Source organism: Buteo buteo, chromosome 31 (genome assembly GCF_964188355.1).
Source record: "Buteo buteo chromosome 31, bButBut1.hap1.1, whole genome shotgun sequence".
In the NCBI taxonomy this organism is placed as follows: domain Eukaryota; kingdom Metazoa; phylum Chordata; class Aves; order Accipitriformes; family Accipitridae; genus Buteo; species Buteo buteo.
Genome location: NC_134201.1, coordinates 1,569,188 through 1,591,809, shown reverse-complemented (window position 1 = coordinate 1,591,809; position 22,622 = coordinate 1,569,188). Strand labels below are relative to the sequence as shown.

Sequence of the window (22,622 nt, the reverse complement as noted above, 5' to 3'; positions counted from 1 at the left end):
TGCTGATACCCTGATACCTCAAGATATTAAACAGATAGCACGGTTAGTTTTAGAGCCCTCCAAAGTTAGTGTTTTTCCGGCAGTGGGAGACGCTCTGTGATCTGGAACAAGCAATACCACAACAAACAGATCCCTTATGGAGAGTAACCACACAGATGCTGATGAGCACTAGACCCTTCACATCAGGGAACGCTCAGTTACAATGTATCACTGAGGTTCATCACCTATCACAGATCTTGGCATATTAAGCTTTTCTTTCCATACCAGACAATATGCAAAGCCATGCTTTTACTCGGGTGAAACAGGAGCCTAACGAACCTTTCACACAGTTTATTAATAGACTGCATAGGACAATCTACGACCACCATGACATGAACAAGGCATGAAAGAAAACATGCAGCTCCACAAGGAGCTACAAAGAAGCACAAGGCCAGTAAGACACCCTTGGTCAAGTGTTTTAACTGTGGCAAACGTGGACACATTAGGAGCAAATGCACAGCTCCTGCTGAGAAAGATGACAATACCACCAAGAATACAGGAAGAAGGGAAAACTTTACACCGAGCACGAAGACCCCTTGCGCGATAACACAAACACAAGGAGCTTGGGCTGCCAGCCCTCAGGCAGCCTCACAACCACCAGATCCGCCACTGCAGGGAGCTCAGGAGTGGACGTGGAAACCGCAGTACACATTCAACATAAAGGGACTATTGGGGTTTGGGCTTAGTGCATTTGTGATAGGGTGATCTTCAACAGCTCTAAAAGGAATTTTGGTAGTCCCAGAGTTTATTGATGCAGATTTTTGTGGGGCTGTGAAAATTATGATTCATGTTTTAATCCCTCCTGTTTCTATTCTTAAAGGTACCAGAATAACACAATTAGTTCCATTCAGGTTGTGTGTTCCAAACCCGGGTGAAGAACAACATGGAGATGGTGGATTCGGCTCCACAGGGGAATCACAGGTATACCTTGCCATGGACATATCAAAAGGTAAACCAGAAAAGGTAATGCAATCGGAAGGGACTGACGGAGTTATTGTCAAGAAACTGACGACAATCGATACAGGAGCTGATGTTACAATTATTTCACGATATATATTTGGCCTCCATCATGGCCATTGGTCAATCCAAATTTTGGCATTGCAGGGATAGGGGGCACACGAGCCACCTTAGTAAATCAGCTACCGATTACATTTGTGTTCCCCTACAATGAAAACGTTACGACACGTCCATATGTCATGACTACCCCAACTGAATTGTTTAGCCTCATAAGCCGCGATGTATTGAGCCAAATGAAGGCAATGTTAGTGACCCATCCTTTTTAGAAGCAGTCACTGAGGGGCAGCCAATCCTGAAAATTAACTAAAAAACAGATGAGCCTGTTTGGATTGATCAATAGCCGCTAAATTTTGAAAAGCTGCTAAAAATACAAAAGTTAGTTAAGGACCAATTGAGAACGACACATGTTGTTCCTTCTACTAGTCCATGGAACATACCAATATTTACCATTCCCAAGAAAACTAGGAAATGGAGACTGTTACATGATCTCAGAATGTGAATGCAATGATGCACAGTATGAGAGCCCTGCAGCCAGGTTTGCCATCTCCAGTTATGCTTCCAGAATAATGGGATTTGTTAATTATAGATCTAAAGGATTGTTTTTTCACCATTCCCTTGCACCCAGATGACATCGAATGGTTCGCCTTTTCGGTACCATTGATTGACAAGACAGAGCCCTATAAGAGATACCATTGGGTCGTGTTACCGCAAGGAATGTGCAATTCCCCCAACTATGTGTCAGGTATATGCAGCCTGGGCATTAGAGCCTGTAAGAAAGCAGTTTCCTTGGTTACATTTTGATAGCAGGAAGGAACTTGCCACAGGATAGAATTTTAACTCAATTGCAGGACATCTCAAGCCATTGTGGAGTAACAATTACTCCTGAAAAGGTACAAAAGGCAACACCTTGGAAGTATTTCGGGTGGCACATAGATGCTAGCAATGTTAGAAATTTCAATGGTACATGATACCCAGAAGCTTGTGGGAGACATCCAGTGAGTACGAAATCTTTGCGGTATCACTAATAACAATAGGGCCCTTCTGGTAGAACTCTTGAGTTCGAGTCCACGTGTATATTGATACCTATCCTGCTGCCATGTGGACCACGGTACAAACTAGAGAATAGGCCTTACATATTGAATGACATCTTCACACTTCGTTTGCAGTACTGGGTGTGCCTAAAGAAATTAAGACAGACAACGGCCTGGTCTATGGTTCTACACAATTTGCTCAATTTTATAATTTGTGGAAAATTCACCATGGTACGGGTATTCTACATCTTCCCACAGGACAAGCTATTGTCAAACAGGCCAACCAAACCCTAAAGAGCATGCTGCAAAACAAAAAGAGGGGAACCCAGGGCTTACTCCAAGCGGAACGATTGGCCAAAGCCTTATTTGTGCTAAATTATCTTAGATTGACAAGTGATCACAAAGACCCACCAATGGTAGTGCATCATGCTCTTTTACAGGCGGAAAGGACGCGTCAAAGCACAGGAATCATGGTAATGTATAAGGACCCAGAGTCCGGGAAATGATGCGGACCAGCAGTAAGCATAATTTGGTTAAACATAGTGTGACTATGAGAAGACAGTGTGGGGTATACGTAAAAGTTAGTTAAAGCCAAAGTTAAAGGTAAAGTTTATTTCCATTAATAACCTGGGAACAAGGTTGATTGTGTTTCCACAGATACAGGCCCACGACGGACTCCTGTTGAATTTGTACGATCATCATCATCTGAAGCATCATAGATGATGTGGCAATATGAATACCACCTCAATCAAAAACTAATGCATAGGTCTTAACAGGTCAAGATCTCTGTGCACCGCAACCTCATCATAAAGCCCATGAACCAAGAGACAAGATGGCTATGACTCGTGCAGCGTGCCTGGCCAGCAGGCGCATGTGTCATAGACTGCAATCGAGGCAGACTTTTGGCACCCGCTGGCCACGTGTGCTAAAACCTGTTCCTCTGCAAATGTATAAATACCGGGATTTTCCGAAGAGCATCGGGCTGGTGTGCAGCAAGGCCATCGTTGCCTCCGTGGGGACGCCCACGCAAAGCTGACACCTACCGATTGCTGGGCTGAGTTTGCGGAACAAGATGACACAAGAATGTTGTATATATGCAGACCACACCGGAATAGTGAGAGACACCATGACTAAACTGCGAGAAGGACTGGAAAAGCGAAAAAGAGAACGGGAGACGCAACAAAACCAGTCACTGTGGTTAACCACCCTGATATCCTCCTTGATCGGGCCGATCACAATAATCCTGCTGACACTGATTTTTGGACCCTGTATACTGAACAGGCTCGTGTCGTTTGTCAAAAACCGACTAAAAAGCGTTAACATCATGTTTGTAGAGCACCGACAACTGCTTTAAGAATGTGTTTGCCCAGCATTGTCCCTAACAATTTCCTGACTTACTCCTTAACTTCCTTACTTACCTGCCTTAACTAACTAATTTATGGTGTTTATAGTTTTTAATATAGTTTTCTACTTAGATTTATAATATATATTACATATATTTTTTAAGACTTTTTATAAAACTAAAAATTTTTGCTAATTATATTAATATAGTTTTTATAACTAATTTAATTAATTTAACTAATTTAACGACGCATAGGGAGGGGGGAAATGTAGGTAATTAGGGCCTGGCGGTCGGAAGATCTCGCGTTGTACGGAAAGTTAGAGCCCCTCTCCTAATGACCAATAGTGTTTAATTTACGATGTAAGCAGACGGAAGTGGCGTCGTAAACCAAAGGTATATAACACCGTGTCGACCACTAATAAACGCCATTTGCTGTCCACCACATTGGTGTCCGCAAGCTGATGGACGGGGGTCGCCGTTCCTGAACCAGGTCGCCACGCCTGCACCCCAGGCGACAGGACCTGGAAGGGAAGTTGCCCTTTATGTGAGAGAGCAGCAGGCGTGCATGGAGCACTGCTGGATAGGGACAGTTGGACAGTCCGCATGAGAGGCCAGAACAACATAAGCAACATTGTGGTGGGTGGCTGAGTGCTGCAGACCTCCTGAACAGGAAGGAAAAGCAGGTGAGGCCTTCTTCAGACAACTGGAAGAAGCCTCCTGCTTGCAGGCCCTGGTCCTCATGGCAGACTGAAACTGCCCTGAAATTTGCTGAAGGGGCAACACAGCGAGGTGAAAGCCATCCAGGAGGTGTTTGGAGTTCATTGACAGCATCCTCGTGGCAAGGGTGCCTGAGGAGCCAGTGAAGGGGAGTGTCCTGCAGGACGTCATCCTTGGAAACAAGGAAGAGCTGGTCAGGGGTGTAATAGTCAGGGGTGAGAAAGTAGAGTTGAGGTTCCTGAGAGGCAAAGAGCAGGACTTCAGGAGAGCAGGCTTTGGTCTGCCAAGGGACATCCTTTACAGAATCCCATGGGATATGGTCCTGCAGAGAAGAGGGGAGAGCTCTTTGATGGTCAAGGCTGTCCTCTTCAAGCACCAGAACAGTACACCCAGACAGGCAGGAAGTCAAGCAATCTTGCAGGAGGCTGGTATGGATGAGAAAGGACCTCCTGGCAAAAATCAATATTCCGAGGCTGGATATTAGGAAAAATGTCTTCACCGAAAGGGTCATCAAGCATTGGAACAGGCTGCCCGGGGAAGTGGTTGACTTACCATCCTTGGAGTTATTTAAAACACGTCTAGATGTGGCACTTAGGGCTATGGTTTAGTGGTAGACTTGGCAGGGTTAGGTTTATGGTTAGACTCAATGATCTTAAAGGTCTTTCACAACCTTGCTCCAGTGCAGTTTGTGCAAAAGAGGTGCCTGCAGGCCAGCCCCTGCCCTGAGCTTCCACTGGGATCCATGCCGATGCAGGTTGGCTGTCAGCTGCTCACACACAAACACCTGGTAGCATCTGAGGTGCCAGGGGTGGTCAAAAATTTGTGTTTTGGAGACGAAAATGTGTCTTCAGGCTCTGGTGGAGCATACCTGCGATACCCACAACTGCCTGAGTATCAGCTGTGGGGTTGTGGAGAGGGGTCCCTTGGTGACCTCAGATTACACCCACAGTTTAGGGCACCTGAATGTCAGTTAGACTCACATTTCCATTGCAGCTGCTGGTCTTTCAGCTGACCAAATGGAAGCGTGCACCAGAAGGATGGTCAGACCCCTGTCTAGGCACTCCCTGCTGCACTCAGTATTGCTCAGCTCACTGCAAAACTCAGACATGAGCACACCCCTGCATTGCAGGCAGTGATATAATGTCAAGGCTCTCTTTTAAATGGCATAAGAATGGCCACTAGTGCCGTGCCTGGGGCACCTAGTGCAATGGCGTGTGTCTAGCAAATATGGCACAGCATGTCCAGGAAAGCCATGTTCCACTGGAGACGGAGGTGGGAAAACACACCATGACCTTCCAAGAGGGCTGGTGCCATTTTGCCAGCACCTGAATGCCAGCATTATGGCAAGGTCCATCTTGTCTACAGCAAGGGTCACTGCATGATTGGGAGGCATATTGGTGGTGGTCGGGAGGCCAGGTCTACCCTGCCCTTGCTGGTAGGGAGGCCAGGTCTACGCTGTCCGCATGCTTATGGAGGCCAGGTCTACCTCACCATCGCCGGTAGGGAGGCCTGGTCTACCCGGCCTGCATGGTTAGGGAGGCCAGGTCTACTGCACCCGTTCGGGGAGGGAGGCCAGGTTCACCCCACCCACACTGTTAGGGAGGCATAATTATCCTGGCCCGCGCTGGTAGAGAGGCCAGGTCTACCCCACAGCACTGGCAGGGAGGCCTGGTCTACCCTGCCCTTGCCGGTATGGAGGCCTGGTCTACCCGCCCGCTCAGGTAGGGAGACCATGTCTAAATCACTGGCGCTGGTAGGGAGGCCAGGTCTACCCCGCTCGTGCCATTTGGGAGGCCAAATTTACCCTGCCCACTCGGGTAGTGAGACTATGTATACTCTGCCCACGTGGTTAGGGGGGCGTGATCTACCTTGCCTGCGTGGGTTCGGAGGCCAGATTTACTCCACCAGCGCTGGTCTGGATGCCAGGTCTACCCGGCCTGTGCAGGTCGGGAGGCCAGGTCTACCTTGCCCGCATGGTTGGGGAGGCCAGGTCTACCCCACTGGTGCAGCAGGGAGGCCAGGTCTACCCCACTGGTGCAGCAGGAAGGCCAGGTCTACCCTACCAGCACTGGTAGGGAGTCCAGGTCTACCCCATGGGCGTCAGTAGGGAGGCCAGGTCTACCCTGCCTGCACATTTAGGAAGGACTGGTCTACCCGGATCTCGCTGCTAGGAATGCCAGGTCTACCCCACTGGTGCTGGTCGGGAGGCCAGATCTACCCCGCCCGTGAGGTTAGGGAAGTCACTTCTACCCCACTCATGCATTTAGGGAGGCCAGATCTACCACACCGGCGCCAGTAGAGAGGCCAGGTGTATCCCACCTGCATGGATAGGGAGGCCTGATCTACCACACCAGCACTGGTAGGGAGGCCAGTTCTACGCTGCCTGCATGGTTATGGACTACCCGGCCCACTCCGCTCGGTAGGCCACGTCTATACCGCCCTTGCCGGTAGGGAGGCCAGCTCTACCCCACCCACGCAGTTAGGGAGGCCAGGCCTAACCCGCCCGCGTGGTTAGGGAGGACAGGTCTACCCCACCCACGCAGATAGGGAGGCCAGGTCTACCCCACTCGCGCCAGTTGGGAGGCCAGGTCTACGCTGCTAAGTGTGGTTAGGGAGGTCAGGCCTACCACTGGTACCGGTGGGGAGGCCAGGCGTGCCCCGCCCATGCGGTTAGGGAGACCTGGTCTACCCCACTGCTCAGGTATGGAGGCTAGGTCTACCCCGCCCGCTCAGTTAGGGAGGCCAGGTCTATCCCGCCGGTGCCAGCAGGGAGGCCAGGTCTAGCCGACCTGTGCGGTTAGGAAGGCCTGGTCTACTCTACCAGCATCGTTCGGGAGGCCTGGTCTACCCCATCAGTGCAGCAGGGAGGCCAGGTCTACCCCACCAGCGTTGGTAGGGAGGCCTGGTCTACCTGACCGGTGCCGGTCGGGAGGCTAGGTTTACACCTTCCACATGGTTAGGGAGGCCTGGACTACCCTGCCCGCGCATTTACTGAGCCCTGGTCTACCCAGCCCGCGCAGGTAGGGAGGCCAGGTCTACACCACCGGCGCCGGCAGGGAGGCCAGGTCAACCCTGCCCGCACGGTTAGGGAGGAATGTCTACCCCACCAGCGCCGGTTTTGAGGCGAGGTCTACGCTGCTCTCACGGATAAGGAGGCTAGGTCTAATCCACCCACGCAGTTAGGGAAGCCACGTTTTCCCACTCCCTTGCCAACAGGGAGGTCAGGTATACCCTGCCCACTTGGCTAGGCAGCCCAGGTGTACCCCGCCGGTGCCAGCAGGGAGTCAAGGTCTACCTCACACGTGCGTTTAGAAAGGCCAGGTCTACCCCACCGGTGCCCTTCAGGAGGCCAGGTCTACCCCGCCCGCACATTTATGGAGTCCTGCTCTACCTCGTCCTCTCGGCTAGGCAGGCCATGTCTACCCTGCCCTTGCCGGTAGTAAGGCCAGGTCTACACCACTCACATGCTTAGTGAGGCCACGTCTACCCAACTGGCACCAGTCTGGAGGCCAGGTCTACCCTTTCTGCTAGGCTAGGGAGGCCAGGTCTACCCTGCCAGCACCGGCAGGTAGGCTAGGTCTACCCCACCGGTGCCAGTAGGGAGGCCAAATCTAGACCGCCAGCTCGTTAGGGAGACCAGGTCTACCCCACCCGCACAGTTAGGGAGGCCATGTCTACCCCACTGGCACCAGTCTTGAGGCCAGGTCTACCCCGCCCGCATGTTTAGGGAGGCAAGGTCTACGCTGCTTGCGCGGTTGGGGAGGCCACGTCTACCCCGCCATTGCCGGTAGGGAGACCAGGTCTACCCCGCCCGCGCAGTTAGGGAAGCCAGGTCTAATCTGCCTGCACGGTTAAGGAGGACATGTTTAGCCCCTCCCTTGCTGATAGGGAGGCGTGGTCTACCCCGCCCGCTTGGCTAGGGAGCTCAGGTCTACCCCACCAGTGCCAGCAGGGAGTCCTGATCTACCTCACATGCGCATTTAGAAAGGCCAGGTCTACCTCAACTGCACCATTCGGGAGGCCAGGTCTACCCCACCCGTGGGGTTAGGGAGGCCTGGTCAACCCCACCCGCATGGGTAGGGAGGCCCAGTCTACCCCACCGGCGCTGTTCAGGAGGCCAGGTCTACCCTGCCCTTGCTGGTATGTATCCTGGTCTACCCCGCCCACTAAGCTAGGGCAGCCAGGTCTACCCTGCCGGCACCGGCAGGGAGGCTCGGTGTAGCCGGCCAGTGCAGGTAGGGAGGCTAGGCTGCCATAAATGCAGACAGGCCCAGGGAAAGGCAGAAGGTCCATGGGCTTGAACACCTTCTGACCCTTGTCTCAGGGAAGCGTGGAAAGGAACCACGTTCCCAGTGGGATCCCCAAGACCCCACTGGGCCCAGGAAGTGGGATGAGGGAATCGGCACTTACCCCTGCACAACTGGACCCAGAGGAGAAGCCACAGCACCTGTGGGAACACCAGTCCCTCTGTCCCCATCCTGAGAGTCCTGCCCTGCCGGCACAGCCCTGCTGCACCCCACTCCCTGTCACGGCTCCTGGGAACTCACAGGGACAACAGCAATGGGAGGGTTATATATCTCTGAAGATGCCAGCCCAGCTACAGGAGGAGCCAATTGAAACAGCAGCACCTTTTTAGACATTATCGGGAACCATCTCCCCTCCGACACAGCCCAGCCCTCCAATGAACTTCTCCAGCGCCATTCATGACCATATATGAGAGATGGCTCCGCTACAGGTGTCACGTCATTGTGGTGGGAGGCCGACACAAGACAGGGCCAGTTGTGGGGGGGGAACAGGTTTTTCACCCCCTGAACTGTGCCGTGTGGACTAGGAGCACTGAGCATCTCCTGCACTGGGCACATCCAAGAGCCCCAGGTGCGAGTGTCCAGCCACCCCTGTGCCATGGGAATCACAGGGCTGAGACTGCACTGGGGGCTGTGTCAGGAAGGAAGAAAACAGCCTCTGCCCCTGCTTCAGACCCTGCTCTGCTGGGAGCAGCAGCTGGGAAAGGTCCTTGGCCAGGGGAAGAGCTCCGTTCCACGAGTGCCGGCTCGTTCGTCCCTCCCCAGAGAGCCCCATGGTGGGGCCCTCACAGAAGCCGGAGACAGAGCTGGGACATGTCCCTGCCCAGCAGCAGACATGCAGCCCAGAGGCTCAAATGTGTCCCTGACTCTCGGCATGTCACCGAGGGGCCGTTATTCCCCGCGGGTGGCTCGGGAGCTGCAGCCTGCAGGTGCACAAACCACAGCCCACGTGACCTCGCAGAGCTCCCCGCGCTCCGGAGGAAGTCTGTGGTTTTCTCCTGGCGCCATGCCCAGGCACATCCCTGCGGTGCCCCCGAGCCACCCCTACCCCGACTGCTCCAGCCACGGCTGCAGGGGCTGCTCCTTCGGCCTCGCAGACACGGGGCTGGGCGCATCCCGTCCCTCATGATGCCCCTTTGATGCATGCGGCCGCTCTGTACTGAGCCCCACGGCCATGGGGTGCCATTGGGGATGTGACCTCACACCCTCCCATGGCCATCGCTGTGCACTCACAAGTTACACTGTCACACACGTGTCGCCTGGCGTGCAGGCGTGGCGACCTGGTTCAGGAACGGCGACCCCCGTCCATCAGCTTGCGGACACCAATGTGGTGGACAGCAAATGGCGTTTATTAGTGGTCGACACAGTGTTATATACCTTTGGTTTACGACGCCACTTCCGTCTGCTTACATCGTAAATTAAACACTATTGGTCATTAGGAGAGGGGCTCTAACTTTTCGTACAACGCGAGATCTTCCAACCGCCAGGCCCTAATTACCTACATTTCCCCCCTCCCTATGCGTCGTTAAATTAGTTAAATTAATTAAATTAGTTATAAAAATTATATTAATATAATTAGCAAAAATTTTTAGTTTTATAAAAAGTCTTAAAAAATATATGTAATATATATTATAAATCTAAGTAGAAAACTATATTAAAAACTATAAACACCATAAATTAGTTAGTTAAGGCAGGTAAGTAAGGAAGTTAAGGGGTAAGTCAGGAAATTATTAGGGACAATGTTAAATAAATACATTGTTAAAGCATTTGTTGGTGCTCTACAAACATGATGTTAACGCTTTGTAGTCGTTTTTTGACAAACGACACGAGCTTATTCAGTATACAGGGTCCGAAAATCAATGTCAGCAGGATTATTGTGACTGGCCCTATCAAGGAGGATATCAGGGTGGTTAACCACGGCGAACGGTTGAACCATGATTCGTACCAGTTTTGTTGCGTCTCCTGTTCTCTTTTTCGCTTTTCCAGTCCTTCTCGCAGTTTAGCCATGGTGTCTAAACATGGTGTCACGTGTATGCGTGCGCTGTGTATGGGCTTCCACTGATGATGGTTCTTCCAAAAAGCTGCATTTTGGTGGGGCCTAAATATTATTTCGATGACGTCAGAAGCTCCCACACAAGCCATATGCCAGCTCTTTGCCTAAAAGCTACTCCGGCACCAGTGAAATCCCAAGCTCTTACACAAGCCATGTGCCTGCTCCTGGTCCATCTGCCACTCAGCCACAGGTGATGTCACAGCATCTACGACTGCCACGTACCTCTTCCTGGCTTGTCAGGTATTCAGGCACTGCTGACATCACAAATACGTTCACGAGCCATGTGCCAGCTTCTGGCCTATCATCTGCTCAGGCACCAGTAGCCTCACAAGCACCTGCACAATCTATAAGCCTGGCCCTGGCCTATTAGCTACTTCAGGCATGAGTGACCTTATAAGAACCTGTACAAACCATGGGCCTTCTCCCAGCCTATGAAGCATTCAGGCACTATGATCTCCCAACGCCCTACACAAGCTTTTGGCCTTTGCCTGGCCTATCAGCTACTTGGGATTCAGTGACCTCACAGCCACCCGCACAAACCACATAGAATCATTTAGGTTGGAAAAGACCTTCAAGATCATCGAGTCCAACTACCGACCATGCCCACTAAACCATGTCCTGAAGTACCCCGTCCACTTGCTTTTTGAATACCTCCAGGGATGGTGACTCAACCACTTGCCTGGGCAGCCTATAACAATGTCTGACAACCCTCTCGGTAAAGAAATTTTTCATAATATCTAACCTAAATCTCCCTTGCCGTAACTTGAGGGCATTTCCTCTCATCCATGTTCCTGCTCCAGCTCTGTCAGCTATTCAGGAAGCAGTGACCTCACAAGAACCTACACAGTCCGCGGGCCTGCTCTGGGCCTATCAGCTACTCTAGCCAAGAGTGACCTCACAAGCACATATCCCCCTATTTGCCATCTACTGGTAGTTGAGGTATTCAGTCTCCAGTGACCTCACAAGCACCTATACAAGCTTTGCACCTGGTCCTGGCCTATCAGCTACTTTACCAAGAGTGACCTCACAAGCTCCTTCACAAGCCATGAGCCTACTCTTGGCCTCTCAGTTACTCAGGCAGCAGTGACCTCAGAAGCTCATACTAGCCTGTTTGCTATGTGCTCATGTGGTGCAGTGACCCCAGCCAGCAGCTAAACCCCCACCCAATCACTCACTCACTCCCCCACAGCAGGGTGGGGGAGAAAACTGGGAGGGCAAAAGTGCGAGCAAAACTCATGGCTGATGAGAAACATAGTTTAGTAAGTGGAGGGGAAAAAAGGAAATGAAACAAGGGATGGAGAAGCAATCATTCACAGCAGCAGACTGAGGCCCAGCAATCTCTCACCAATGGCTACTTTGGAGAAAGTCTCCTCCCAGTTTTATCTCTCAACAAGACACCATATGGCACGGAATACCTCTCTGGTCGGTTGGGGTCAGCTCTCCTGACTTTGTCCCCTCCTAGCCTCTTGCCCAGCCCCAGCCTCCTCGCTGGGGGGTCAGAACGTGAAACAGAGAAGGCCGTGGCATTATGCCAGCACTGATCAGCAATAGCTACAACACCAGTGTGTTATCAATGCTGGTTTAGCCATCAGCACAAAACATGGCACCATAAAATGAACTCCATCCCAGCCAGACCCAGGACAATCTCCACCCCTTCTTCCATACCATTTGCATCCTGCTCAGGTCCTGCAGTATTCAATGCATTTCCGTCAACCACCACCACCCCCTTCCCCATCCTTTGACATGATAAACAGAGTGTACTGGGTTTGGCTGGTGTGGCTCAGGTGGACCCAGGCAAGTCCCAGCCCACTCCTGATCTCTCCCCTCCCTCAGTCATCTGGAGTTTTTTGAAACATCCAATCAGGTCATCAACCTAAGGACGAGGCAAAACATGTAGCACCCGACTGTACCCCGCAGGAGTCTTGCAGGTAGCTCTGAGATCCCTTACAACCATGGGGAAAGGGAGCTCACCACCACCACCACCACCACCACTCATCTTCTGAGTGCGATACCTCAAAATGAAATTTGCAGTTCATAGGCCCATTGGCTGTTTTTTCTTGTTCATATGGTTCTTTCTGGGCATTCCCTTCAGGTCTTTTCCTCTTTGTCCCCATGCACATGTTCTTCTGAGGTTGGCATTTGGTCCTGGTTTTCTATTTTCACAGCTCACAAGGCCTGTGTCTTGCTGCACCATGCAAAGCCCAGACTTTGCCCCAGTAACCCTGTATGGCCACCCTGCAGGGCTGGGCTGGGATGTGGGAGCCTCCCAGTCTGGCTCATAGGACTGGACCCTTCTTTGCACGTGACAGGATTTGTTATGGGGGCTCCTTAGAGGCGTCCTAGAAAGGGGCCATAGTCTTTGGGCATGTTCCAGCTTGTCCATGCCCCACCACCTTTCAGGCAGCCTTCCACCCTCTTGAAGTCTCCCCACACACATATCAGGCTAGTCAGGGCTTATTCTGCAGCCTGGTGAAGTGGGCGACCCCAGCCTGGCCTTTTCCTTTTGTTTCTGTTCACACTTATAATTCTTCGATCCATTAGATCTTATTAAAGGAGGTTTTATCCATTTCATACCTATGCTTTTGTGGCTATATTAATCTGATTTCTATAGCTTTATAAATGTTCTCTCTCTATATATAAATAGTAAGGTGAACCTTGCCATTAAACTTACTGAGCCTTGTCAAACCAGTGTTAAAACTTTGTTAAATTCCATTGAACTTACTGAACTCTGTCAAATTATTATTTTACCTCACTACAACATACTGCTGCTGGTCTCTTTTGAATGAGGTGCATTCCGCTCTTCTGTGACACTGTGGGAGGCTAAGGTCCTTCTTTTCCACTCTCTCCTGGTAGGACACCTATGAGGAAGAACCTTTTTCTTCTTTGGTCATTGCTGAAAGAAATGGTGAAGGAAGTTCAGAGAGGTGAAACACGGAGGGGTGTGCTTCTGAGTGTATTAAGAGTCCCTAGATGTGCTCTGTGCCTTCTGAAAGGGGAGAAATGCCTTCTTCTAGAGGGCAATGTTGCTGATGCTTGCAGAACCCCTTCTGACTACACAGGTGAGATGTCCTACAGGCACGCTTCTTCCATACTGTGTATTTGAAGGCACAGGCCAGAAAGCCAAGGATGGGTATCACAGCAGACAGAGGAACTGGCAATGAGCCTTTCCGAGACAAGTGAGATGAATCTCACTGGGATAGTGGGGGTTGTTCCTGGAGTCACTGTTGCGGTAAAGGGTAAAGGAATTTGGCAGAAAATAACCCCCCTGGCGTTCCAGCTTATCCTCAGATGTCAGAGGCACTGGGGGTGGCTAGGTTTAGTTTCTGAGTAATGTCCAATTCAGCACTCGAAGTCCGGTCGTGTAACTGTCACAATGACAAAGAAAGTGGGAGAGATTTGGTTTGCAGAGATTTGAGGTAGTACTTTGTGTGTCTTAGAAGCCTGAGGTTTGGAGCTGACGAATAATATAGAAGCTTTCAAGGAAGTTTCGGAATTAGCGGTATAACAGTAATAACAGTATCAGGACAGTGCTGTAAGGGAACTCTTTTGTATGCATGATGATGAACTAAAGCTCTTTTATTTTGTTTTTACTTGACAATATATCTACATCCATCTCCGTTAACGCTGAGACGCCTGCACAGACACAGCCTTTGCCTATACCCAGCCAGGTCGTTGGTGCCGAAAAAATTCCCCTGTCTGTTACTCCGCAAGAAACAGGGGAATTAGGGGGGGGCGATTGTCGCCTGACAGATCTCAAGCCGAAAGACTCGGGGGTGACTAATGCAGATAAACGGATTGCGGGGGACGGGGGACAGGGAACCATCTCTATCAGGTGGTGCGATGGAAGAGCTGAGGGAGGTGGTGAACCAACTACAAGAACTGACAGTACGGTCTGAAGAGCTCCTGAGGGAGGTGGTGAACCAACTACAAGAACTGACAGTATGATCTGAAGAGCTCCTGAGGGAGGTGGTGTACCAATTACAAAAACTGACAGTACGGTCGGAAGAACCAGAAGTGAGGGAGAAAAGGTCATCCTCCCGAAAGGATGGACCGAGAGGGCAAGAGAGCGAAGATTCTCACCGTATACCGGCCCCGCTTCCCCCTCCCATCCCCTTCTCGCCACCCCCTCCAGCACCTCCCTCGGCCCCTGCCCCCCTCCCCCCGCCCTCTCCTGCCTCCCTCCCCCCGCCCCCTCCCGCCCCCATCCCTCCGCCCTCTCCTGCCCCCCTCCCCCCACCCCCTCCCTCCTCCCCTACCTTTCCGCCCCCCCTTCCGCCCATTGACAGCGGCCCGTGTCAGCCGGCCATGCACTGGCCGACACCAGCCGGGGCCGTGGCCGGTCCCCGGGCAGGCCTATCCGCACCCCCGCCACTGCCCGTTCATCCATCCCGCCTTTCGGAATCCGAGACGGTGAAACCGACTGTGCCCGCGATAGGCGCGGAGTCGCCTGCAGTAGCCTCTGCAGAAGAAAGGCAGAGGCATTGGAGGGGAATAATAAGAGATGCCATTATAAAGGGACTATGCTCCAAGCATTCCCAGTTATTGCATTAAATGGACAGAAAAAATGGGAGGCGTTTGACTGGAAGGTCATTGAGAGATTAAGGAATGCTGTGAGTCAGTATGGTATTAAGTCTGCGTTAGCTCAACGATTGCTGCAATTCATTTTTTCTTCTGATACGCTGATACCTCAAGATGTTAAACAGCTAGCACATTTGGTTTTGGAGCCCGCCCAAATGTTGTTTTTCCAGCAGTCGGAGACGTTCTGTGATAGGGAACAAGCAACGCCACGACAACGAACAGATCCCTTATAGGGAGTAACCACACAGATGCTGATGGGTACTGGACCCTTCGCATCAGGGAACGCCCAGTTACAATGTATCACTGCAGTTCATCACCTACCACAGCTCTTGGCCTATCAAGCTTTTCTTTCCATACCAGACAATATTCGAAACCATACTTTTACTCAGGTGAAACAGGAGCATAATGAACCTTTCGCACAGTCTATTAATAGTCTGCATAGGGCAATCTATGCCCACCCTGACATGACCGAGCAAATGAAAGAAAACATGTTCAAAATGCTCGCTTTCGAAAATGCTAATGAGAAGACGCGCAGAGCATTGTGTAATTTGCCGAGAAATGCGGCCGTCGTTGATATGCTAGAATACATGGATCGAGCTGTGGACTCACAGAAAACAGCCTATGTTGTCGCAGCTCCACGAGGAGCTACAAAGAAGCACAAGGCCAGTACGACACCCTTGGTCAAGTGTTTTAACTGTGGCAAACGTGGACACATTAGGAGCAAATGTACAGCTTCTGCTAAGAAAGATGACAATACCACCAAGAATACAGGAAGAAGGGAAACTTTACACCGACCGTGACGGCCCCTTGCGCGACGACACAAACGCAAGGATCTTGGGCTGCCAGCCCTCAGGCAGCCTCGTGACCACCAGATCCACCGCTGCAGGGAGCTCCGGCGTGGATGTGGAAACTGCAGTAGACATTACGTTGATGGACACAGGTGTACACTTGGTGGATAGCAACATAAAGAGACCACTGGGGTTCGGGCTCAGTGCCTTTTTAATGGGACGATCTTCAACAGCTCTAAAAGGAATTTTGGTAGTCCCAGGGCTTATTGATGCAGATTTTTGTGGGACTGTGAACATTATGATTCTTGTTTTAATCCCTCTTGTTTCTATTCCTAAAGGTACCAGAATAGCACAATTATTTCCATTCAGGTCATGTGTTCCAAACCCAGGTGAAGTACAACGTGGGGATGGTGGATTCGGCTCCACAGGGAAACCACAGGTATACCTTGCCATGGACATAACAACGGGTAAACCAGAAAAGGTAGTGCAATTGGAAGGGCCTGACGGCGTTATCGTCAAGAAACTGATGACAATCGCTACAGGAGCTGATGTTACGATTATTTCACGATATATTTGGCCTCCATCATGGACACTGATCGATCCAAATTTTGGCATTGCAGGGATAGGGGGCACACAAGCCACCTTAGTAAGTCAGCTTCCGATTACATTTGTGTTCCCCTACAGTGAAAACGTTACGACGCGTCCGTATGTCATGACTACCCCAACTGAATTGTTTGGCCTCATAGGCCGTGATTTATTGAGCCAAATGAAGGGAATGTTAGTGACCCATCCTTTTTAGGAGCAGTCACTGGGGGCAGCCAATCCTGAAAATTAGCTGGAAAACAGAAGAGCCTGTTTGGATTGATCAGTGGCCACTAAATTCTGAAAGGCTGCTACAAATACAAGAGTTAGTTGAGGACCAATTGAGAGCGGGACATGTTGTTCCTTCTACTAGTCCATGGCATACACCAATATTTACCATTCCCAAGAAAACTGGGAATTGATTCCCCTCTGCTCCCAGGGGCTGTTCAAGGCTGAGTTTGCTCAAGTAACCTCTGACTTGATCCCCACTTACTGCTGGTTCTTTTCCTCCAGGGTCCTGCCAACAGTCACAAAGGCCTGGCAGATGTCACAGCCAGAGAAGTCATTAAATTCCTCAGCCTTATTTTTCCTAAACTTAGGAAAATCAGCAACAGGTCCACATGATCCCTGTCTATTCTTTTACGGTTAATGAACCAGTATCAGCTCATCTTGCTGCCTCTATCCTCCCCTGCATCTCTCAAGGCAACGGGACCTTTGGCTTTGGCATCTTCCCTACATCCTGGGACAAGGTTTCTACATTCTGTCGGCAGCTTTCCCTGCTTCCACCTCCTGCCTGCTGCCTTTTTGCCCTGGAGCTCAGTCAGTTCACACAAGCAGCCTCTGGAGATGGTTGCTTCTCTTCAAGGGTATTTGGGGAGATCCTTCTTGTGCTTGCAGGAGGCCGTCCTGTATGGCCTATCAGATTTCCCATGCTGCTTCCCCCTTCAGAGCTGCTTCCCATGGCACCACTTGTCTCAGTCTCCTGAGTGTGTCAAACTCTTGTCCTCTGGAGTCCCAGGTCTGTGTTCTGCTGCTGGCCTTGCTCACTGCCCCTTGGTGTCTCATCCCCCACTAATTCATGGCCATGACAGCCAAGACTGACACTGAACATCATCACATCCTTAACCAGCTTTTCCTCGTTGGCCAGGATCAGGTCCAGGTGAGATTCACCCTTGGTGGCCCACCTAGCAGCTGTCTGAAGAAGTTGTCCCAAAAGCCTTCAGGCTGTTGGCACCCTGTTGCTTTGCCTTGCCAGGGAATGCCAGGGCACTTAAGTTCACCACAGGAACCTGCTCATGAACCTGGAGACTTCCTGGGGTTGATGACAAAAGTCCTTTTCTGTTTCGTCTCCCTGAACAAGCAGTTTGTGACTTCCAACACAAGGTCACTCCTGCTGACTCCTGCTCTGATCCTAAATGGCAAAAGCTAGTCCAACCTGTTGCCTGTTATGTAGAGGACCTCTACAAACCCAAGCTTCCCCTTCATACATGGGGGATACTCCTCATCGTCCCTGCTGCTCCCTGGGCAGAGCCTGTATCCCTCCATTGCAGCACCACAGCTCAGCAACCTGTCCCACCACGTCTCATTTAGTCCAAAACCGTCACAGTTCTGTGACAAGCTATGGGTCTTCAGCTCCTCCTGGCAGTGCACATTTGGTCCACGGCATCTCAGCTGTGACGGTGTTATAGAGCACAGACTTCTCACAGGGAAACCTGAACACTGGTCCTGACCAGAAGACTATTGAACATCGAGTTCTTAGGGCTGCGCTGCACCGTGCTGCACATACAGCACAGCCATCAAACCTGTTCTTTGCTGCACAGATCCCTTGGCCACAGGACAACCTCAGCAGCAGGTTGTCACACAAGGGCCTGCAGGCAGGTCCCACTCTGTACTGGACATTACGTCTCCTGCGTGGCCTTGACTGTGTCTAACCGTGCAGCAAGATGTTCTCAGGAAAACATCGTTTCTGTTTGACTGTCGAGACAATAAGTAGAGTTGGGATTTTTGGTAAGAAAACCCTACAGTAGCTTGAATGACCAAAACAGGAGACTGTCTTCTATGGATGGGCTCTGCATGCTTTGCTGCATTTGCGCCGAAGGCCTGTTCAACACTACACCACCTGGGGTTCCCACCATCTAAAGCGACCAATGATGATCTGCATGATTCTCTCCTTAGAGTGTTAACGATGATGAACATAATTTTAAAAGGTAGTTCACAGTGTCTGAATCCCTTTCTTACTGGGGTAATAACAGGCCAGAACCTCCTGGGGAAAAAAGCACTCTCAGCACCCTTGGATGCAACCCCTGTGGTTCCTATGGAGTGGTAAGGGTGTAGTTTGGTTGAGTAACCCCGGGCTTGATCCCCATCCACTGCTGGTTGTTCTCCTCCAGAGTCCTGCCTCACAGCACAGAGGCCTGGGAGACCTGGCTGGTATTAACCAAGGCTGTGACGTAGAGTACCGCAGATCTATCTAGACCTAATCTTACTCAATTCGCCAGTGGTCCTACCTTATCTTTTTTTCTCCTGTAACAGTTCCTGAAGTACCAAAAGTTCATCTTGGTGCCCTTGAATTCCTTCCTGAGTTTCTACTGAGTTTTGATATGGACCATTGCTGTGCTTGGAGGATACTGTCCTTGAAGACAAGATGTATCCAGGAACACTCTGAAAATTCTTGGTCTTTCCGTTGATTGTATCAAGGGAGTGAGTAAAAACCCCTGTGCGACATGCTTCATGTTCATGCAATGCCTGCAGCTCTTGGGTGGAGAAGGGTCAGACCTTGCCTCTCTGATGGCATCTGATGACTGATGCCTCTGACTGATGGCATCAGTTAAAGCCACACAGGCACCAAATCGCACCCTCTGCGATGCCGTCTGGAGTGTCTGTGATGTACCAGCCTGAATGGGAATTGCTTTCCCGTAGGTCCTGTGAGGTCCATGCCAGCCTTGGCATCTGGTGCAGCTCTGTGGCCCTGGATCTGGACATTAAATAGAGTACCTGCCCTGAATTCTGTTAGGCAATGTGGGGACAAACATGGGACACATGCCATTATAGCCAGTGGAGGTATAGTAAATTCAGCTGATGGAAAAGAGAGAGAGCCAGCTCTCGCTATGGTACATGACTGCAATCGTTCATATGAATACCTGTATAAACTACCATGAAGATAAGGAGTAGAAAAAGGTTCTTTTGGCCTTCATTTGGTCATAGAGTGTCATGTCACTTGGCCAAAGGAATTTCCCACCAGGCTCATACATGATTTCCGAGATGTTGCCCTGTCCTATGAACTTCTCCATTACAGTTTCCTGTTACCTACATGTATCTTGGACCACCTCTGGCAACTCAGATGTCAACAGGTATTTGCGTCTGAACACCTGACTCCTGTGATTCATCTCCATTAATTCAGATGGAAGCTGAGAGAAGGAGCTCCCATGCAGGTGCCTATTTTGTGCCCACCTGAAAAGAGTCAAGAGGAATCCCACCTCCTGTGGCTTTGTGGTGTGCATGGGAGAGAGCTGAGTCTCCTCCAAATGCCATGAATAGAAACGCAGATGAAACCCCACCATTGACCCAAGGATCCCTTCCCTCAGCAGGTGTAAAGGAGAACCCTGCCTTCCACTCTCTGAGTATCCTGTCTAAAGAATAACACAAAAAAAGTGGTACATTACAAGTAACTCTGAGAGAAGGATTATATTTCTGGAAAGAAAAAATGGTCACATGTAGATGTAACTTTGTCTCTGAGTAGAAAGTTTTATTTCATGAAGATGTGGCTCTCCATAGCTGAGGAAATATACATCTGTGATTGCCTCAGCCTGTTTCCCAGCAGGTTCCCCTGGAGCCCCAGGGACACCTGGAGGGAGCCCAGAGGGGGCAGAGAAAGGGCTGCCTTGGGCTGCTCCTCTGCTGCTGAGCTGGGCTGGGCTCCTGGGCTGGAGGGAGCTCATGGCAAGCAGGCAGCACTGCCGAGAGACAGCTCTGCCCAGGAGCAGCTCCTCTGCAAAGCGCAGCAGGGCTGAGGGCACTGCCTGCAGGCACCGAGGGGAGAGGAGTGATGCAGAGAGAGTTTAAAGGCGGTCTGGAGTGAGAGGATGCAGAGAGCTGACTCAAAGAGAATTCTTCACAGCCCTCTGCACGGTAAGTCTCTGGGTGCAGGGAAAAGCTGTGTGCTGGGGCAGGGACTCTGCTGCTGGTCAGGGTAAGGACTCAGCCTGCCTGGGGAACTGCAACAGTGGGGAGAAGCTGTGGGTGGAAGGAGCAACCCTTGGTGGGGCAGGGCAGGGCAGGGTTATTCTGCTACCGAGAAGATGCTGCGTGGGTCAGGGATGCTCAGAGCTCCCAATCACCCCCAGAATATTTCAAACAGGATGTTTCAAGCAGAAGAACAAGGCAGGGATTATTATAAAGATAAGGAGCTTTCCTGTGTCTATCTTCTCAGTTTCCAATTCCAGAGGGGTAAGGAGGGAGGAGAGACAAGGAGAAGTGGAAAAGGAACACTCAAATTTCAACAAGTCCCTGAGACTCCTGAACTGCAACTTTGAGTGATCAGTAGGTCTGCCAAGAGCTTCCTAAAATGCCTTCAGCCACTCCCCTGCCTATGGGCACCACCAGAATCACCTCTGCTGCACCTCTCAGGGTTGTTCTGATCTGCCCTTTACCACCTGCAAAAAGGAGCATGTGCCTGGCCAGTGCCCTGCAAACAGGCATGTTTCTGTAGGGCCAGGGGGAGCGCACAGAGATTGGGATGGGATCTGTGAGTGCTGACAGGGAAAAGAAAAGGCACAGGGAAACACCTCCCAGGAGGAAAATCTCCAGCCAGCAAGAATATAATCAGGGAATGAGATCAGAGGAAACAAAACGCAGAAATGTTGTGGGAGAGAGAATTCAGAAAACTCTGTATGATCTCCTCCAGTGCAGACCCCTTCCTCTGAGCAAGCCCCTTTGGCTCCTCTCCCTCCCAGCAAAGCCTCTGCCCTCAGAGCTGGGGGGTCCAAGGCATGAACCATCTCCTCAGCAGCCAGAGCTCCAGCAGAGCCGTGGGTGCAGCTCTCCAGCCACGTGCCCATTTCCCTCTGCAGAGCTCAGGGCTGAGAGCATCTGCCTGGCACTGTTGGTGTCTGGGAGGAGGTCTGAACAGCTGAGTAAGCAGAACTTTCCTGAGTGCCCGGCTGCCTCTCCCAGCCAGACCCTCACTGTATTTTCCCATGTTTCTCCAGTTGTCTGTGTTGTTTTTATTGTTATTTCATTCTTGCTGTCAGGCCCTCTGGGAATGGGAGTTTTAGCTGCAGGGTCACACACTGACCTTGTGGGTCCTCCTATGCAGGTGTGTCCCTGGAAATGAGGTGTCCCAGCTTTCACCTGTGGGGCTGTGGGCAATGCATTCTGTGGGGCTGGGGAATGAGCTGGTTTTCCCTGGATTAGATGTAATCATTAGGACATTGGCTATCTCTTTGGGGTGGCTTTCCAAGCTGTGAGCTGTCCTTAAGCAGGGAAGTTGTTCACATAAGCATCTTTGTGTTATCTGAAAGCCCACAGAGAGAGGTGCAGAGATCCTATCTATAACTGAGGAAATGCTGTTGGGTTGATGAAATGAGCCGTGTGTGTCCTTTTGTAGAAAGAGGGTGCTGAGACCTTGAGAAAGGGTGAGACATTTAGTGGTCTGCAGTGGGTCCCTCTCCTTTCAGTAGTGTCTGGTGGCTTTTACTGGTACCATAGGAGTGTGATCGCCCTCCATCTGAAGAAAACTGCAAGCACAGGGTAGCTGGGAACAAGCCCAACCAGTTCCATTCACTCCTCACTAAGCCACAGTGAATCCCTTTGCCTCTCATCTCTCACAGCTGGTCTCTCTGAGTGCAGTAGAAATGCTCATGATTTCTGATTTCAGAGAACACTCCCAGGGCAGGATGGGGGAAAGAGGTAAAAAAACGCAGCCCCCCTAAATCTCCTTTCTGCACCCACATTCTGTAACACTGGGACTGCAGATGCTGACAAGCCCTCCTGTGTTAGGAGTGATTTTATCTGACATATTCTGACTATCAAACCCAGCCCCCCGCCACGTTCCCATCTACCCACTGCAATGGGGCTGGGTCGACTCCTCAAGAGACAACGGGCAGAGGCCCTGCTCCAGCACACAGAGCCACAGAATATGAAGCTGAAGACCAGAGGCAGAATGAAAGTTTC

At 51.0% G+C, this 22,622-nt stretch overlaps 1 protein-coding gene across 1 annotated transcript in view; it reads left to right on the top strand.

Moving 5' to 3' along the window:
• The window catches only part of LOC142025982 (scavenger receptor cysteine-rich type 1 protein M130-like), a 329,010-nt gene that overhangs the window by 35,266 nt on the left and 271,122 nt on the right, over positions 1–22,622 (top strand). Inside the window, exon 3 of the mRNA XM_075018730.1 lies at positions 8,231–8,235. Within this exon, the coding sequence (XP_074874831.1) occupies positions 8,231–8,235 (5 nt within the window). The remainder of the gene's footprint in view (positions 1–8,230; positions 8,236–22,622) is intronic.